This window comes from Ammodytes marinus, assembly GCF_949987685.1.
Source record: "Ammodytes marinus genome assembly, chromosome: 2".
Taxonomy (NCBI): domain Eukaryota; kingdom Metazoa; phylum Chordata; class Actinopteri; order Uranoscopiformes; family Ammodytidae; genus Ammodytes; species Ammodytes marinus.
This window is the reverse complement of record NC_137231.1, coordinates 17,135,124-17,154,663: the sequence shown is the minus strand read 5'-3', so window position 1 is coordinate 17,154,663 and position 19,540 is coordinate 17,135,124. Positions and strand designations below refer to the sequence as shown.

The following is a 19,540-nucleotide window of genomic DNA, read 5'->3' as shown; positions in this document are numbered from 1 at the left end:
GGTAGCACAAAAAAAACCCTATGTATTAGGTAACACAAAAAAAAACCCCATGTAGTAGGTAACACAAAAAAAATTACCTATGTAGTAGGTAACACATATCTATGTAGTAGGTATGTAGTAGCTACTACAATTTTGTGTACCTTATTGTAAAGTGTTACCGATTTGTTTAATATCTAGCTGCACATGGACTTGATCGAATAAATGCGTGTCATGCTCATAACAGACTCTCTGTCTGATATCAATCAGCCACCATCCAACATGTAACAGTCAGTAACCCGCCAAGTAATTTCCATTAAGGAAACTGACATAGCAAATGACATGCTACACAGGGAAGGAGAACGGAAGAGCGAGGCATGTAGGAGTTGCTGGTGTGTGAGGCAGTTTAGCTAAATAATTTAATTTATTTAAAAATTCCTATTTTTTTTAGTTACAGGCGACTGTATCATGATTCTCGAAGAGAATACAACATTGATCATGTGAAGCAGTTTTGTAGAAATGAACTATTTAAAAGAGATGGGTTATCTAATCATGACAATGTTGTTTTTCTTGTGGTTAGAGTTGCAAATACTCTACATCTTTTAGTCTCAGTTCTACAGTCACATCACATAATGTGTTACTAAGGTTAGAGAATTACTAATACACAAATAAAAGCACGACAAAGATAATGCTTGGTAAGTTTTGTTCTCCAAAGCAGATGTAACATCTCGAGTGACGGCCTTTTAGCTAATTCAGGGTGTCACATACATTTTGTTTAACTCCAATCACCTGCCGTCTTCATCAATCTATTCAAAGCTATTGAAAGCCTGCTGTGAGCACAACGAGTGACTGTCCGAGGGCGTGTGTTTGCCAGAGGTTTGCCAGACTGTTGGTTTTGTGTTTCTATGGAGGCTTGATGAAGGACTGTAGGGTGGGGTTATCTGGACATCTGCATGCTGGCTGTGTAATGTGTGTAAAGGAAGTTGTTCCTGATATGTGTGAGCCGGTGTGTGGCTAAAGAAGGCCTCAGGTTGTGTCTGGTGGATGTATGCTTGACTCATAGCCAGGCTGAGGATCTCCGTCTTTTCCTTGTAAAAGCGCAGCTCGATGCCTCGTCTGCGCGCCAACACCAGCTCCCTCTGCGCCGCCTGCAGCTCCTCCCCGAGTCGCCCCGGAGACCTCTGCTCCCGGCCCAGCCAGTCTAGAGCCAAACTGCTGCGCATGTACTCATCAAGTCCTCGCTGAGAGTAATATGCAATCACACTCTTTAGTGGAGGGAAGGAAAATAAGCAATCATTAGATAGGAGCAAAGATACTGATGCATTACAAAAGGGCGAGTGAGCGATTCTGGAGAAAAGATGTTGTCCAAAAATCTGTAAATATCTCCTCGCAATCCGATACTTTTACTGTGAGTGCGCTTAAAAAGAGAATCCAGTGCTAAAACAGAGCGTGGTTCCTTTTGTTTAAATACAAATGTACAGAGCCTAGGCTGTTTATTTACACCAGATTTCGTTTCAGCGTACACACAGTACAGACAGGTATCAGATTGTGAGGAGATATTCACTGATTTTGACCAAAAAGTAATTTTGTCAACAAGCATTCTCCAGAATCACTGCCTCCAGCTTTAAATTCAGTTGAAAAAAATGAGACCCTGTATGTCCTTAGCATGATCAGTACCTGTCGAGAGAACTCTCTTTCCCTCAGAGCCTTCAGTGTCCCGTTCCAGTGCAACAACTGGAAAACCGTCATCATCTCCTACAGAGGGAAAGAGAGAGGGAGAAAGTTGGTGAAAATGAGATATACAGACGGATAGAAATTCTTGCACAATCATGTAAATACAGTGAATTCCATAACAAAGTCAAACATCCAGCTTTGTGTACGTAGATTTGACAAAGATAACGTATTGTGTGGATATTTCACCTAAACTGTGGATGATTGGTTTGAAAGGATATTGTAAATCATTCATGCAATAAGTAGGTTTCACCCTTGTTATAAAACTCTGTCTGACTGAACAGCTGCTGTGTGTTAACTTAAGAGCTAGTGACATTGGTGTTAAACAAAGAGAGTGTATACATTAAGTGAAACACTTGACACTGAAACAGATTTAAAAAAACACAACACATTGTTGTGCGGGGCAATAGCCCATGTTGTATTTGTGGGACTGTTTACTCTATTTCCAACCGTGCATCTGCCCTATGCTACTTGTTTGTGAATCTGCCTTGCTACCTAACTGTCCCACGCCTCCTGCATAGCCAGCGTGTGAAAATTATACGAAGCCAGAACAAATGCAAAGCCTCTAGGACATGTATTCCACATGTGAGCTTGTACGCAGATGTGTGTATTTCTTGGAAGCTCTTCGCCACCATGCTTGGGAGCCATGCTTTAGCAGGAATGATAATGGACCCATTTCCTCCAGTTGATAGCCCTCTGTCTGCATACATGCTTATTTACACAAAAGGTAGAAACATTAGGTGTTTCATACCATGACTCCTATGTCTGGGTGTAACCGAGAGTGAGATGGAATGGGAATACATTTGCAAAAACACACTACGGGTGCTAAGATAACAGTGGAGGTCGGAATAACCACCCACTGGTTGTGATTCTTGTTATGTTTGGCTTAATAATTCCCAATTATATCCAATTCTAAATACACCATTTAACATCCATTAGTGCAAAGTGTCCCTTCAGAAAGCCTGAATCCCTTGAAGTAAATTGATCTTTCACACTATTACCACATGATTTATGAGAAGAGTTAGAAGGAAAAATAGCATTTCGCAAAATATGCCTTGCCCTTGTGATTTACCTGAAACTCAATCATGGTCCTTCCTATGTAGGAGTGGAGCAGCAAACTGTAGGTTCCTATACTGGTGCCTGAATCACAGGCCTCTTCTATGGAGACCTGTACAGGGACGACAGTGCAGGTCAACAACATTCATGCTCAGACTAAACACTCTGCGTCTGTGTCATTCCTCAAGTCTGCTAGCCTTGTAATAAGGTGTGTAAAACTGTGTGTGTGTGTGTGTGTGTGTGTGTGTGTGTGTGTGTGTGCGTGCGTGCATTGGCTCACACCTACAGCACTCTCTGTGGATGCCTGCTGTAGACTCTGAGCGATGAACTGAGAGTCGATGCGTCGACATGGCAGCTCGTTCACCAGCGAGTTCATCAGAGCCACGCGCGCTGCATCCCTCCGAGCCTCTGCCTGAGTGCTGCACACCTGAAGAGAGGACCAACACAGAGGGTTATAGTTTAAAAACAAATATGAAACTTTGTCACTTCAAACAGAAGTTTCAGGCTATGCCGACATGTCTGAGCCTCGGATTGAGCGACTACGGTACCCTCTCTGTAAATTGGCACCCACTCCATTCAGATGCTTTTACACTTCATTGCAGTTAATCACGGGATCAGAACCCAAATCACCAATGAGATTAGGATGTTAGAGGCATTCACACACAGGGCCAATCACATGCCCTCTCTGAGCCAGGGGCTGCTGTCTGGGTCACAATGAACTCATTGAGACGCATTGTGTGATTCAAACGGAACAACATCAACGTAAAACAATCTTGAAAGTGTGTGCGTGTGTGACCCTTTGTGACTGATTGGCCTTTAAGTGCTTAACTTACCTCTCGATGTGAAAGTTACTGTACTTCCAGAGAAGCAGTTGAAGATCAAAAAGTATCACTGCTATGTATGAAAAGTAACTCAGTTTAAAACAAAAGTCCTACAATCCATTTACTTAGAAAAGCAAATTCTTAGTTTATTTGCCTCCCATTCCTAAATAGTTTATTGTTTCCATGCCCTTTGCAATTTCACCATCAAGACAGAAACTTTTGCTGCATTATGCATCTCAAAAATACAAACTTTCAGCTTATGCTTGGTCGTGTATGTGTACTTACCACATGATGGTTATCTTTCTTACTTAACACCAAGGATAGCTGGTTTAAGTCAACATTGATGCAACACAGTCATGTTTCGATTAACCTACGTAGCATAGAAAACATACCAGACAGCACTGTGGATGATTAACACACCTTATAATTCCCAAAGCAGCTTCCTCCAGGCAGGGTGACATAGCAGACATATGGGGGACCAGGGGATGGAGCGGACTCGTACAGCAGCAGGCTCTCTGTCTGGATGGCAGCGTCCCCAAGAGTAGCATCTGATTCACTGCTTGACTGACTCATCTGCCTCTGCTCCCAGAAGTTATGGAGCATGGCCACAACATTCACTGCGCACATTTCAAAAGGACACATCAGACCCAAAAACACCCTTCTGGATTGTTTCTTTTTAGTGTCACTCGGAGGAAAACTGTAAGAATATGTGTGAACGTCGTTAACCTAAATCATACAAGACGGACAACTGTAAATCAGAATTCGCAGACAGTGTATATTTAAGAAGAATCAGGAGATTCAATTAACACACCATAATTAACACAAATCAGGATAATTTTTTACCCTGAAATAGGTTTAAAAACTTTCAATCTTTTCCGTTTCCTTCACTGTGCACCAAACTATTCAGAGCAGCTCAATCTATGGCAGCAGTGATAACTAATTAAAGTAATTGCTTGCCTGTTTCTGTATTATGTTAATGCATCATTGTCAGTTCAGTGGTACACACAGTTTGAAGTTGTTAAAGTTTCAGTCCGTAACTAAAAACTTGTCTATTTCCCGCTGACGCAAAGATTTAGTTTCTCAGTTACTCACAGTCCTTGGGGCTGGTGTCAGTCTCACTGTGTGTCAGGTATGACATGATGCTCTCCTCCGCTTTGACTCTACTCATTGTAATCCAGCATTTACTTCCACAGCGGTCCCAACTACATTCTTTTCTCATCAATATGGTCCATCCAAACAGCACACATGGCCCTAGAAATGAGCACCAGCCTCAGGAGTGGAACAGAGAATAAACTCAAATTCTGAGACCCAGAAGTCTCCGTTTCTCCCCCTCCTATGTGAACATCTCACTCTTTTGAAGCACACCACCTTTGTCACCCTCACAGCCAATTAGCTTTGAGGGCCCCTTGCTCTTTCTGCACATGCACACACACACAGAGGTGCAGAGCAGGAATGCTGGGCCCCTCCCCTCGGGCTGTGCAGCTGGCTAATCCCCGAACGGAGTTGGACAGTTAAAACATTTGAACAAAGTTGCTAATTTGAACCACAGGCGGCACAATGTTAAGGTCTGGAGGAACAAGAAAAATATTTACTATTCTACCTTCAGTAACCACCATATTACAAAACTAACTGTTGAGTAGAATTATCCCTAAAATGAGAATGTAGGGGTGGGATACTTCTGACATCAATCACTAATTTGGGCCCACGGAGCCAAGAGTCTGAGCTCCATTCACCCACTTCAATATGAATAGCCATTGTTCAAGTCTGAATGAATTCGCTCTCTGAAAGCCTCTTACACATAAAGAACCAAAATCTGAGAAAGAAGTGGTTTCTTAGCTCCCAAGTCCTCTTGCTCCCTCATCTTTGAAATGTCATGCCCCACTCTGTATTGAGTCGTGTCAGTGCGAATGGGGTATGTGTGAGTATTTCCTGCAGTTTTTAATGCTGAATGCATTGGTGTTTTCCGAAGCACGTATGTTTCCAAACGCCTGTGTCATTTCTACGTATTTGATTGGTTGTGGGGAGGGCGGAGGCAGGCTTCTATTTCAAACTACCATAACAGGCGGGGAGACCTTTTAAACAGTGGACGCTTAGCATAAATTAAAGCTCTCTGAACGATCATCCTGTTGAATCTTAAATACACACCCACACTAGTCACTCAGTCCACAGTATACCCACAACTAAAATTAACTTGAAACTATAATAATAGCAAAAGTCACTCAAAGTTTGTCTTCTGTAGCCATCTTGGAAGTTAATATGACAGTTATTAAAATGGTTGTGCTCAATTGACTCGCAAACCCTTTCAGCACAGGTGCATATGATGTCCTGACGCCATTCTTTTGAATAAACAGACAATAAAACACCTCATCAGTTACCTTTGAATGGTTTAATTATAAATCATACGGCTTCATTATAATAAGTAGTGAATATTTACATTAGGCTGTATGTGTTGAAACTGTTCACTGCAGTTAAAAAAGAAAATAAATTTTCATTATTCTCTCATGTACACCCAACACTAAAGAACAACGTTGTTTCCCAGATACTTCTTCCATCCATGTTTTGACATTTTAGACAAAGGAGCAGGGGAACATTGCGGCGTGCCTGTTAACCATACAAAAGAGGATGTTGTCATGAATTCTGTGTTTGTCATTACAGTCCCATTTATCCCCAGAAGGATTCGCTCTCCAGACTAGACTTGATGTTACTCTGGTTGTCTCTCTTGGTTTCTGTCACCAAGTTGGCCTCTCCTTTCTGCAGACGTCTCCTCTGCGAAGCCTTCTGCTGTTTGCTAAGCTGCCTCTTCACCTTCTGACGGACCACTTCCTGTAGCACACACACACACACACACACACACACACACACACACACACACACACACACACACACACACACACACACACACACACACACACACACACACACACACACACACACACACACACACACACACACACACACACACACACACACACACACACACACACACACACAGTTACTACAGATACATGTACTGCACAGTCTGTGTCTGCATTGCAAGGCAAACACAATAGTATGTAGACATGGTGCCTTTAGCTACAAGTCACTTCAATGCAACACTATGTGAAAGCTCTTTAGCAACACCTACAGGACATTACAGTTTATGTCCAAAACTGTGCACCAGGACTGCTAAAATGTCTATGTGTTTGTAGTTTACAATGATGCTATATTGACCCCTTGGCCTTTGTGTAATACATCTAAGGGCTGACTGTGTTTTACTTACTGGTGGTATGGTAGAACAGCTCCCTATGCTGCCCATTGTGGCTTCACTGTCTGTCCTCCTCCTGCTGTGCTCTGCCATGTGTAACAGACTGTCGGAATCTCTGCGAGAGAAATACGAAGGAAAACAATACATTGCAAATAAAGCATATTTTAAGTTTTTTAAGTGTAACATGAATATTTGGAAACATTCCCTGCTAAATTGAATGCAATATGCGCAGTATTTCGATTTTCAGACTGTCTGTACCATTGCTTAAAGTGTATGGAGTATCTCAACTTGAACTCTCTATTGTGTTTACCTGAAGGGTTTGAAGTCTTTGTTGGCAGTAGAAAGGTCTGCCAGCTCTGGACACTCATCCTCAGCCTCATTCAACTCTTCCATTACTTCCTTGTCCGTCTCGTTATCAATTTTAGCAGTAGGTGTTGACTCTGTCTCTTTTTGTTCTTCCCCCTTTTCACTCTGGCTGTTCTCATCCTGTACCTCTGCATGCGAGTCGCTGACTTTCAGACCTTCCAGTTCGAGCATGGCTTTTTTATATTCCTCCATGTCGGCACTCTCCTCCTCTTCTTCTAATTCTTCTCCCTCCTCGTCTGATGCCTCTTCACTCTCCTCTTCATCATCTTCCTCTTCCTCAGGTCCAGCAGGGTGGAGCATAGCACTGTCTCTCTGCATATCTCTGGTGAAGCCGCTAGCTGAGACGTCCACATCTAGAGAGCAAGACCGCCTGGAGTAAACAGTGACAACATACAGTAAGATCAGGTAAGAATTGCTATTCACCCACAATACAGATCACATTTTTATATGTAGAGAAGCAAAACAAATAATGATGGAAAATGTATTTATGTCACGAGTAAATCAAATCAAGTTTCTTATTTTTTCATGACACAAAAGTATTGCCCAACTAAAAACCGTTTACTAACGATATATATAAAAATAACACCAAAATCATTTTATTTGTATATTCATTCAATCACAACTGAAGCAAAAAATCCAGCAGTTACCTGATGTCTTTGAAAGTTGGGTAGAGCTCGCTCTCGTAATTATATCGTTTTGCAAAGAAAGCTCTGATGCATTTGACGTCTCTGTCAAAGTACCTGTAAACAAAGTTTGGAGAAGTGAGCGACGTATACATATTTTCATTGGTTTTAGTCATTATAGGTGTTCATTTATATTCAGTATTTATAACAAACAAACCAACCATTCAGCATTAGCATGTGAGGTGGACACCATTTGAGGGAAGTCGATCATAGTTATGTGGTCCTGGTCGTCCAACATAAGGTTGAACTCATTAAAGTCTCCATGAATCAGGCCGTGATTGGCCAGTTTGACTATGAGCTCCATGAACTCATTGTACAGGGCTGGTGGATCGTGCAGCTCATGCACCTGACACCTGAACACGAGAGAGAGAGAGAGAGAGAGCGAGAGAGCGAGAGAGAGAGAGAGAGAGAGAGAGAGAGAGAGAGAGAGAGAGAGAGAGAGAGAGGATACACACTTGTTTCACTAAGATGGTAGGTAGAGTGTACCATTACTATTACAAATGTAATATATAAACAAAGAAATAAGGGTGGCCTGTTTACTTACAGTGGAAATCCATTGATGAGCTCCATCACTACAGCATGTCTGTTATAGTCCACAGGTTTGGGAACAGGAAAGCCCCGATCATACAATGCCTGGAAAAATTAGGAAGTAGCTCAACAGACGCCCCAAACAAAACTGGAATCTCAGTGCACATCTTATGATGATGAGATGCTTGTGACATGTTTTTTATATTCCACATGTTTTTACCTTCATGTAGGCAAACTCCTTCATTGCAGAAAGGCGAGAGAGGTAGAGCCATGACATGTTCTTCCTGCCTTGGTGGTAATCTCTCTTGTTCTTCAGGTTCCTGAAGGAGGTACGACCCAATCTATGAAGCTTAAGAGCGTACTGCTCCCCCTCTGGACTGGCCACAATATATATATCTACAGGAGGTCAAAACTAAATAAATATGTGTAGGAACATGAGCACATATAAAGTGTCTTACCCCAGCAAAGCAGCCCTGAAAATGTGGCAGAATAGATGTAATTTAAAGCAACACCTAGGGAATCAACAGCTGATTTAAAACTAAAGTTTTTTTTTAAATGGAGTAAAAAAAGAGTGTTGTTCCCTGTATTTCTTTAAGGTTATGAGTAAGAAAAAAAAAGTTATATTTACAATTGTCTGTTAAAGAAAGTGATGATTGAAGACATTTGTGCTTGAACAAAATGTCTTGAATCATATCATGATAGTCAAAATACATATTTTCTTCCTTCCATCCTTTTTTTTGTTGCATCATACCACTTATTTCAACCAAGTCATACAGGTAAAAACAAGAGGTTGCTTTGTGGACATATGCAAAGATACAGTGCACATAACATAGGTGATTTTGCACTTACCCGACTCTTTACCCACACCCATCTGGTTGCCGACTGAAATGAGCACCTCTCTGGAGCAAAAGGTCTTAAGAGCCAAGTAGTCGTATCCTCCATTGTTCAACCTGTAGCCCTGCACACCTGAAATCAAAATAAACAGAAACTGAAAAATAACCTACATGCACCAGTTTCTACTTAGACTAGTGAGGTCCATTCAGCAAGCAGATTCCTGTGCTTTTCTTACCCTTGGAGCGCTCATAGGCCACAAGCTTGTGTTTGACCAGCTCTCGAAGGACCTTGTTGCAGCCACCATGTTTGAGGCTGGCGATGGAGGACAGGAGACTCACTGGAACGATCTCGTGGTTCTTCATCCCCATCTCAACCTGCGTGAGGGAACAGTCAAAGGAGGAAGCAGAATTTGATCAGTGCCGAGATTCACGCCTTGTCTGCAGAGACAATGTTAAAATGACTAAGAAAGCTGAGAGATGAAATAACACGAAATGAGGACTGATCGACCAGACCTTTTTAATCCTGTTGCTCGCACTTTTGCCATTTGTGGTTGGGTGGAAATTTTAAGTTGGAGTATCATAAAGTACATCAGAGATAACAAATGTTCACTTTCTTTCCCCAAGTCAATCTTAAAAACATTACTAACATACTCATACTACTTATAATCATTCTTACTGTTAATACTAATGTTATACGATTCATTAAATGTGAATCATTATGGAAAGGAGGAATGATTACAACAACCAAAATCCCTTTTAATGAACATATAGATAGGCTATGTATAGTTTATCAAATTATATTTTTATTAATCTCTCTGTCGTGCCGCCCAATGTTGTAGATGTGCAATATTCAAATCATTCTTTATTAAGTAAACGATTATCTGAATGATCACGAATGTCCTCGCTAAGAAAATACAGTATAATAGCCTGTACAGGATTCCTAGAAGGCAAGCAAGATTTACTTGTTTAATGCCAAACGGAATACAATTAAAAGTTCATTTTCACAATAATAAAAACGGTAGTAAAGAATCCGAATGACATTATTCACATACGAATTATTCACGTAAGATCTGTATGAACCCTGCCAAGCCACTGCAATGACAACAATTACGTTATTTTCCACACAGGGCTAAACATTTTCAAGCTCAAAATCTTCAAAATTATGCTCCTGAAAACACTGTTTTATATAGGCTATGGTCCCGCACCACAGTTAGCCTAGCACATGCTAAGCTCGGGCAGTTCGCTCGCTACTTACCGCCGTGAGGACTCGGAAGTCATCTCGAGATAAGTATCTCAACACCACCACATTCAGCTTCCCCATGTTTAAACTATCGCTCGAACAGTTACTGTGTTTAGAAAAGTACGACTATTAGGCTACTTATTATGCTACAGTGGTCCACATTTTTAGTAAACACACGTGCAGGGCGGAAGTTCTTCTTCTTCGTTACATTTCCGGCAGGCTGTAGCCTACGCTGTAAATGCAATGCTGCCTTCCTGCGTCTATAGATCAGATTTAACCAAATTCACCCTATATTTTAGTGTAAAGCCCACTTCCCTTTGCAAGAATTTTAAGACCGATTTGCCCAGAAGTTAAGCAGAACCACATGTTTATTTTCTATATTCACACAGACCATCTTAAAACGTAGGCTATGCCTAGGCAGGGCTGCTTTTACCTGCCATTAGGCCCTGGGGCTGAGAGGTTTTGCCCCCCCGGGCGGCGGTCTTACAATACAGATGCGTTAAGCCATGTTAGTCTACACCACAATATCTCTATTGATGAAATACAAAATCACTTAAGGTAACATGTACTTAAACCCCTCCTGGTCTAGTGACTTTTAATAACCAATCACACATGGTTGGTTACAGTGTTTTTCCAAGTTATTGAAGAGACAGCGGTGGGGACCAGGACCTTCTAGGGGGGTCCGGGGGCATGCCCCCCCGGAAGAAAAATGTGAACCTTTTAAAGTAAAATGCATCAATCTGGTGCACTTTGAGAAGAAAACTAAGGCTAAATCAACTGTGTCCTATGTGAGCTATTTTCTGAAATCATTTGGAGACACAGAAATACCAAAAAGCAGAAACAAAAATATACAGGTTTAAAAAATCCAGTCAGTCAGCATTCCAATTTTTTTTTTATAATCCCTTATCCCAAAGCTACTTCTCTCTTTGAATTCTTCATTTTGTTTTTAATGGCTCATCTCAATATAGGCCCTTGATCTGCGTTGCCCCGAACAATGTTATTTAAACAAAAATAACAAAAATGTACTGGTGAATGATAGGCCCCTTGATCTTCGTAGGCCAAAAATAATGTGATTTTTTTTCCTTTTTCTTTACTGGTTCATGATCTCTCTACGCCCCCCTAAGATCAGGGGCCTATCATGAGCCAGTCAATAATTTATTTAAATGACAATGTGCGGGGCCTTCTTAGATCAGGGGCCTATATTGAGACAGTAAAAAATTTTTTTTTTTTTTTTTTTTTTTTTTTTTTTTTAGAGGCCCCTGATCCTTGTAGGCCCTGGGGCTTCAGCCCAGGTAAGCCCGTGCATTAAGGCGGCCCTGTGCCTAGGCACTAGACTAGGCTATGCGTTCCACTTAACAACCCACACAGTGTGCCAGCCTCAGCTTTGTTATAATGAACAAGGTCATCCTCCCTGCTAGACTAGCCTATATCACTGGCTTTATCTTCGTGGTTGGCTGAAATATAAAGTAATATGCCATTGTGTTATTTTTTCCACTGTTCCTGCCATTTCATATCCAATTTGCTTTTGCAGACTGGCCTACACATTCCCCTTAACATAAAGTGATGCAAGGTCCACATGTGTCTTTAACAGGGCGGATTCTTGCTAGCTTGTCTGCTATTTACTGCTATTTGCCACCCTGCCCTACTCCTGATAGTCCACAACAATTCAAAAAGAACCTCAACTCTTACTCCGAAGCAAGCTTTCATAAACTTCATAAAGCAAATCAGAACGAGCTGATGTCGCACAATCCTTCAGTGCCATCAAATCAGAAGCAGATTCTGAACAGGTAACACTTTTGAAGGGCTTGATTTGCTCAATCCACTTCAGGTCTGCAGATTAACCAAGAAGGCAAAGGGGACCAGACTTTGTTCTGTTCAAGCCCAACATTGTAAGGAATACATTAGCTTCACAGTAGTGGACTATAGACTATCACAGTGGTAAAATGGTGAAATTATGTCTCATCACAATTAAACTAAAACCTCAAATGTATACTGTGAAAATGGCTTATGTAAACAAAAAGGGTGTACTGTACTGGTCTGTATTGTTATTAAGACCTATGTGTTGGATATTTTAGATTTATTTATTGGATGGTTGGTTAATCTATTTACATTTTTGAAGTTTGTTTTGTATTCAGAAGTCCCAAAGAATAGCCTTTGCCTACAATAACATATCATGAAATAAAGTATATCTAAGTGATGCTAAAGCATCATTCCAGTTAAACCTGGAGGTCAGTGTGTATGTGTGTGTGTGTGTTTGTGTGTGTTAGAGAGAGAGAGAGAGAGAGAGAGAGAGAAAAAAAAAAGAGAGAGAGAGAGAGAGAGAGAGAGAGAGAGAGAGAGAGACAGACAGACATTTTACTGGCAGGTTTCTGTTGCCATAGCAGCTGGATTCTGTGCATTCCAAGGGCAGGTATAGGTTCTAAACAAAGTGAGAGGGTGTGTGTTTTTGTGTGTGTTTACTCAGGACTGCTCTGTGACAGACACTCTGTACTGCTCTTAGCACACACACACACACACACGCACGCACGCACGCACGCACGCACGCACGCACGCACGCACACACACACACACACACACACACACACACTGTGAGCCCTCCACTTCCACAGGCTGTGTTGACTCAGTGGAATTCCTCCATTGGTTTATTTAACATTCTGCGGTTCAGCAAGTGCCTGTATCCAAAGATAGGCTAGGCAAGCTGTGTGTGTGTGTATAAAAGTGTGCATGTGCTAAAATTAAGTGTTTTTACTGACCTTTGCGTGATACTACTGTAGACTGTCAAATTGATTTGGCTCCTTTGAATAGTGATTAATTTACTCCAAAACATTGAAAGTTTGTTACAGGCAGAGCAAGAGTGAGAAAATGAGCAATGTGTGAGTCACTTGGTGTCTGTGAGTTCTCTGCAGGTCTCTTGAATGTTTGTTTCAAACAGTTATTCACACTCTCTGCACTGCGTCATGGTTGTTTCCTGAGTCCATGACCACTCAGCGCTCCTGTCTGTTGACCTGTGTCACCACCATGGTGTGTTGTGTGCATTAACAGCTCCAGCAGGTGTTTCTTGGGTGGTAAACTATACATCCGTGTCCCTCTATATACACAAGCAGTGAACGAAATAACAGTGACACATTACATTTTGATGCAGTAGGCTACAACAACACCCTATAACAACCACAATGACCAGACCACATAGGGAGTTGAATGAGCATGGTTTTAACATCGCCTCTTTCAAAAATTGAACATTACAAGTGTATGATGTAACATAGAATAGTTTAACACTAATTTCATGTCTAACAAACACAATACTTTTTTAAAGTGTTTTTTTTAATGAATTACCTGCAGTTCTTCATGTGGAAGCTAGATGTCACTGTGACACAGGTTGATTACTGTAGCTGCTGTCTGTCTTTGTTATCTTTGGTGTAAGTCAAGTACTGAAAGGGAATAATTTTCCTCCTGCATGTGCACCTGGCCCTTTGTTTGAAGTGAAGTGTCTTTGTTATACTAAGCAGACAGAGTGTTTGTAACAGGGCCAGGGTGAGGGAAAGAGAGCAGCAGCATTGTCCGCCGCAGTGTTTACTGAACCCCCTTGGATTTGATAATTCACAATTGCTCCGTCCCACATTGTCAAAAATACCATAGATGTTATTCAACAGACCGTTTCTGCAAAAGCATTACTGGATGCTACTTTGTCATTCCCCTTATAATCAAAATGATCTTGATCCCTAATGAGCTGCTTTTTATGTCAGTTATTTTTCTGGCTTTATTAGGACTCAAATTTCTGCATATTTTAACCCTACACATCTATTCATTGTTCCCTTAATCTTTAATTTTTCCATGCAGAAGGCCAGAGCCGGCCCAAGCCTTCAGGGGGCCCTAAGCGAAATATGATTAGGGGGCCGAAACTATAGATCTTTGTTAAATATCATTCACACACCCAGTGTTTTCCGCTAGAGCCTCCACTGTGCGGCTGTGCGAAAATATTAGACAGCCAAGATTCAGACCCTCCTAGGGGGGTATGCCCCCCCCCGTGAGATTTCTTTAACCTTTTTAAAGTGAAATGCATGAATCTGGTGCACTTTGAGAGGAAAATTAAGAGGCTAAATCTGAGAAATTTTGTGTGAACAAATTATTTGGAGACACTGGGTAAGATGAATTAAAAGCTATTGAAGAAGGACACATGGATTTTCCATAAAAATATTAATATAAAATAAAATATTATGGAGGGTCCTCTGGGTTAGGCTTGGAGCTCTTTTTCTTTTACGGGACATATTTCTCTGTAATATAGTGAATGCATTTAAATGCTGTGTGAGGAACGAAGCAGAAGAACTCTGTTGTCCAGCTACTGTATCTTTTTTTCCACAGACAAGGCTTAAATAGGCTATAGACTATACACAGTGCATGGGCAACTGAGGGCAGCCCCATTTCCAATTGTTTTTAAATAAACTCAATACACACTGTGCATGGATGTGAACGTGACATGATCAGATAATTTCGGATTTCCTCCCAGATGAACTGATTACATTTTTACGCTATTAATGATTCTAGACCAAAACATTTTATTCCTTTTTTTGTATGATAACTCACATTTGCATAATATGATGTTAATATAATTTTTTTAGGGGGCCCCCCAGGCAGTCGGGGGCCCTAAGCGGCCGCTTAGTTCGCTTATGCCTCGGGCCGGCTCTGCTGAAGGCAAATTGGAGCACATGATAACATTGTACCTTAATTGGATACTAGTAATATTGATATACCAACTCTGATTTAGATTAGATTATCATATCAAATCGTAACTCAATTGCTCGCATAGGAATTTCTTTTAATATTTTGCTGCTACAAACGCATGACTACTTTTACATGATATTGAAGGGTTTAGGAGTCCAGATAAAAATCTGTAGCGACGAGACTGATTCGGCTGAATGTGTTATTTACTGATAAAACTTTGTGATTTGCTCCACTGGCTCTCAGCCACTGCAGATTGGGAGTCTCAAGGCAGAATTTCTTGTTAAACAGCCTATGACAGACAGGCGCAGTCATCTGTCTCACTGAGTCTGGACAGTTCCACACAAGCACAGACCAAAGTGACCGACTGTGTGTGTGTTTTTTAGTGAAGCTGGGCCCGGGAGTAAAGAGGGAGATTGTGGACACGCCTGTGTGTGGAATTATCTGGAACGGCATGGCCATTCCCGCGTGCACACGAACACTCGCTCACTAACACACAGTGAGATAGTGTCTTCTTTCCAGATGTGTGTGAGGGGAACATTTTGCCATGCTTCAACACAAAGCAGCTCTCTTTTCAGTCTTCATGCCATTCCATCTGTTTCTTCATCATATCTTTTTTTTACAGACTTGGCCGAATTGAATTGAATACATCTGTTAACAAAAGTGGCCAAAATCGTCTGAGACAAATTCACCTCCACCATGTGTGTTTATGCAAGCACTCATGTGTGCCCACTGTTCTTTAGATGTATATTGTTTAAAAAAAATGTGATGACCTAGTCCACTTTACATTTATGGAGGGTTGAATATCCTCAATGGACTTCCAGTAAATCAGGATCCTTTGATTAGAAATTAATGAGACTCTCGTTAGAGTGAGATGAAAGTGAGAGCTGGATAGGTTAAAGTGATGAAAGGACCTTTGCAGTACAGACTGCAGTAAAGTGATCTCTACATGTGATGTGCACATAGGGTATCAAAGCTATCAGCCCCTTACCCCCCTTTCTTTTTCCTTTTTTTGTTCACGCAAAAAAAATGAATTACCTAGGCTGTTTTAATAATGCATGAACGTTTTAAAGTGTTAGTATATCTACACACCTTACCTATATTGAGCCTCAACAACTATGTAGCATTAAACGTATGTAACATTTAAATGTCTTTTTTAGGATGATCAAACAAATTAGGTAACAGAAAACTAACCTCTTAACAGCAAATGTAAGGGAAAATAGTCAAGCATTTACTTTTATTCCTAACTTGCCGCTCAGCCCACAGAGGATATCTGCTCCACAAACAGACGTGAATAATGTTTAGGGTAGGCTACACACACACACACACAAACACACACACACACACACACACACACACACACACACACACACACACACACACACACACACACACACACACGCACACAGTTTACGGTGTCAGGCCGTCAAATTGCTTTCTTGTTGTTTTGCGGAGTTAAGCTTCAGGGAGAGCAGGCTAAATTGAGGCAGGAATTGGAGAAGCTTAGGTAAGCTTCCAACAACAAGAGTGGGCTTTGTTCCTATGGTATCATGGCTGTGCCTTTAGCCAGCTGCTGTGTGTTTGGAAACATCAAATTTGATTAGATTAGAGCAGAGGAGAGGAGATCTACTTACTCTGCCTGTTCTGCTGCAAGTCTCCTAAACAATAATCTGCTCTCAGGTGCCTTTACAAGCAGTGAGTAAACGTGGGGCCTGAGGAGGAATATGAGGAGGGAAGGCATAACCTGCTGAAAGCCCAGCTGATAGAGCTTTAAGGGAGACAGGTACACACACACACACACACACACACACACACACACACACACACACACACACACACACACACACACACACACACACACACACACACACACACACACACACACACACACACACACACACACACACACACACACACACACACACACACACAAGTTTATGTGGGTGTATGCTTATTTATGCAATACGTGATGTATCATTTCAAAGTCTCCCGCTCTGAGCTGACTAAACTTGCTGAATTGTGCTCGCCTGTGAGACAGGCAAGCTGGCACTGCACAGGAATAAGGAGGAGGTTGCAGAGAGATAATGACTGGTTGGCAGTACAGTGTGCAGTCCCATAGCACAACTATAATAGGATCCTGTTTTACTGCTATACTTAATAATTTAAAATTGTGTGCACTTGTTATTTATAAATTCATTGTATGGTCTGCATACATCAAGTCTTACTATATGATTTATCTCTGTGCATGAACAGCAAACTGGACTTTTCTTCCAACAATCTTGGATTTTAATTCATAATGTATATAAGTAGGGGAGAACAGGGTTATATGTCACATAGGTTGGTTGTCACATTCGTTATATCTCGACACCAGAAGGCACTGTCCGCGGAATTTTGGTATGGAAATATCCAGAATTGTCACCTATATAGTCCTCATTGGAGTAAGACAGCTGAATTTGAGGTGAGAGGACTTTTTGTGTTTTTCATGTCAAATTGAATTATTTTAGCTCTTCAGTATTTTTCTTCTAGACTTTTACACAATGGGTTTATAACAAAACACTTGTTACCCTTAAAAAGTGTAAAGGGAAAGCTATAGCTTAGATTGTTGTTAGCTAGCTAACTAGTTGTTGGGTGGTTGTAAGCCTTGATAATAGCATGAAATTCCAGGTGGGGTTGGTCGTCACATTTTTTGGGGGGTTGGTAGTTACTTGTTATCCAAAGGCTGCAGCCAGGAAAGGAACCTAGTAACTAAAGAAAATGTAAAACTATCCTCACTGACACCCCAGAGAGAAAAAGTAGAGCAGGACAAGGCAGCTAGCATGCAAGAGAAAAAAAGCGCAACAAAATCAAAACGACCCAGTGCATCCCAATCTAGAACAGCTGCCAAGGCAACTGCACCCCAGTGCACTCCACCCCAGCTGGGGAAGAAGAAACAGAAGAGCAAGAGACAGGAGGATGAGTCTTCATCAGATGAAGAGGATAGTTTGTGGTTGGTTTGTATGGAAACGTTCTCCAACTGCAGTTCAGGGGAGGTATGGGAGAAGTGTTGTATGTGCAACCAGTGGGCACACACGCTTTGCCTAGTTGGAGTGAGCACACCCTACATTTGCCATCATTGTAACTCAGATAGTGAATGTGTGTAGCCTAGTTGAGTAGGCTATTATTGTAAGACCTATTTGTTGTTTTGTTCTTTATGTTGTTTCATAGGCCGGCCTTAATATTGCTTTCCTGTTCGTTTATTCCTTGCTCATTTTGTGTTAAGATGCATTAAGTTATGTAGGCCTATTTGTCAACTTGACAATGCAATTCTACTTTCAAATTTAGTTCTGCTTTCTTGCCTTCTTTTTAAGATTTTGTCCATTAAGATAACATTGTGACAAACAACCCCATAGTGTGTGACAACCGACCACTTGATGGGGTTGGTTGTCACAATGTGTCAGCGTGTCTTTGATGATTAATTTCTTCTTTATTACAATAAGTTAGAAACTGAGAGGGATACACATTTCAAGCCAACACATTGAGCTTCAATTAAATGTAGGAATGACTATTAAAAGATGTTTTGGTGATGAACAATTCACACTAGAGTAAAAAGTTTGCCTACCAACCCCGTTCTCCCCTATAGTAACTGGGTTTGTTGTTCTTGCACTTCTCTGTGGGTTTTGAGCTTCAAAGTGAATGTTTTGTTCAGTGGCGCCATTTTGTCAAGTCCTCACATCTTTAACCGGCTTTTCTATGGCTAGCACTTGGGTTTTGTTTTGGTTTATGTTCAGGATTACCGTAGACAATTTTTGGTTTAAAGGGAGTTATGGTGCTATTTATTCATGGAGTCTTGGCATCGTTGGGAGGATGCTGCAGCTAGAGGAGACTCCAGTAGATAACTGTGCCAGACCAAGAAACACTCCCAAACCGCAACTAATCCTGAAACAACAAATAGTCAATCTTTCCCCATACATGTTGACGAAACAGACAAACAAACAAACAATATGTAATTTGTTTTGTAATTGAGCTCTAGATGCTCCTTTATGTTGAGATGAGGAACAAAGAACGGATGTGGTCAATGTAGTGCCCTCCCAGAGATATCAAGACTAATCTATGATTGTGTGTGGGTTTGTGCAGGCACGTGTACGAGCATGGTGTATGTGTTAGTATGAATGATGTAGCATAGGCCCCAGCCAGATAATAACATGCCACAGTGATAGAGAATGCTGCTAACTAACAGCAGTTCTCAGATGATCCTCTCCATCACGAACACACTCAAACAGTGACACACACACACACACACACACACACACACACACACACACACACACACACACACACACACACACACACACACACACACACACACA

The 19,540-nt window shown here is 41.3% G+C and overlaps 2 protein-coding genes across 2 annotated transcripts; both read right to left on the bottom strand.

Moving 5' to 3' along the window:
- Positions 1-163: 163 nt before the first annotated feature.
- LOC307258003 (protein limb expression 1-like) lies at positions 164-4,752 on the bottom strand (the record flags this gene model as incomplete). The annotated part of the gene is made up of 6 exons (XM_080037379.1): positions 164-1,241; positions 1,654-1,731; positions 2,780-2,875; positions 3,050-3,190; positions 4,005-4,201; positions 4,677-4,752. 6 exons carry the CDS (start codon positions 4,750-4,752, stop codon positions 783-785), a joined length of 1,047 nt encoding a protein of 348 aa, XP_079893505.1. The 3' UTR covers positions 164-782.
- Positions 4,753-5,950: 1,198 nt separating this feature from the next.
- riok2 (RIO kinase 2 (yeast)) lies at positions 5,951-10,667 on the bottom strand. The gene is made up of 10 exons (XM_080042462.1): positions 10,494-10,667; positions 9,475-9,613; positions 9,255-9,371; positions 8,626-8,801; positions 8,422-8,510; positions 8,039-8,230; positions 7,842-7,934; positions 7,139-7,564; positions 6,844-6,943; positions 5,951-6,407 (listed from the first exon to the last, which is right to left on the bottom strand). The coding sequence occupies exons 1-10, from the start codon at positions 10,557-10,559 to the stop codon at positions 6,246-6,248; spliced, it is 1,560 nt and encodes a 519-aa protein (XP_079898588.1). The 5' UTR covers positions 10,560-10,667; the 3' UTR covers positions 5,951-6,245.
- Positions 10,668-19,540: the final 8,873 nt, after the last annotated feature.

Excerpts from the sequence above, each read along its gene's own strand:
- riok2 (XM_080042462.1), bottom strand. The coding sequence starts at position 10,559 with ATGGGGAAGCTGAATGTGGTGGTGTTGAGATACTTATCTCGAGATGAC. Across the intron at positions 9,372-9,474 it reads GGCCTATGAGCGCTCCAAGG|GTGTGCAGGGCTACAGGTTG; the intron begins GTAAGAAAAGCA and ends TTTTGATTTCAG. Across the intron at positions 8,802-9,254 it reads GGGTGTGGGTAAAGAGTCGG|ATATATATATTGTGGCCAGT; the intron begins GTAAGTGCAAAA and ends GACCTCCTGTAG.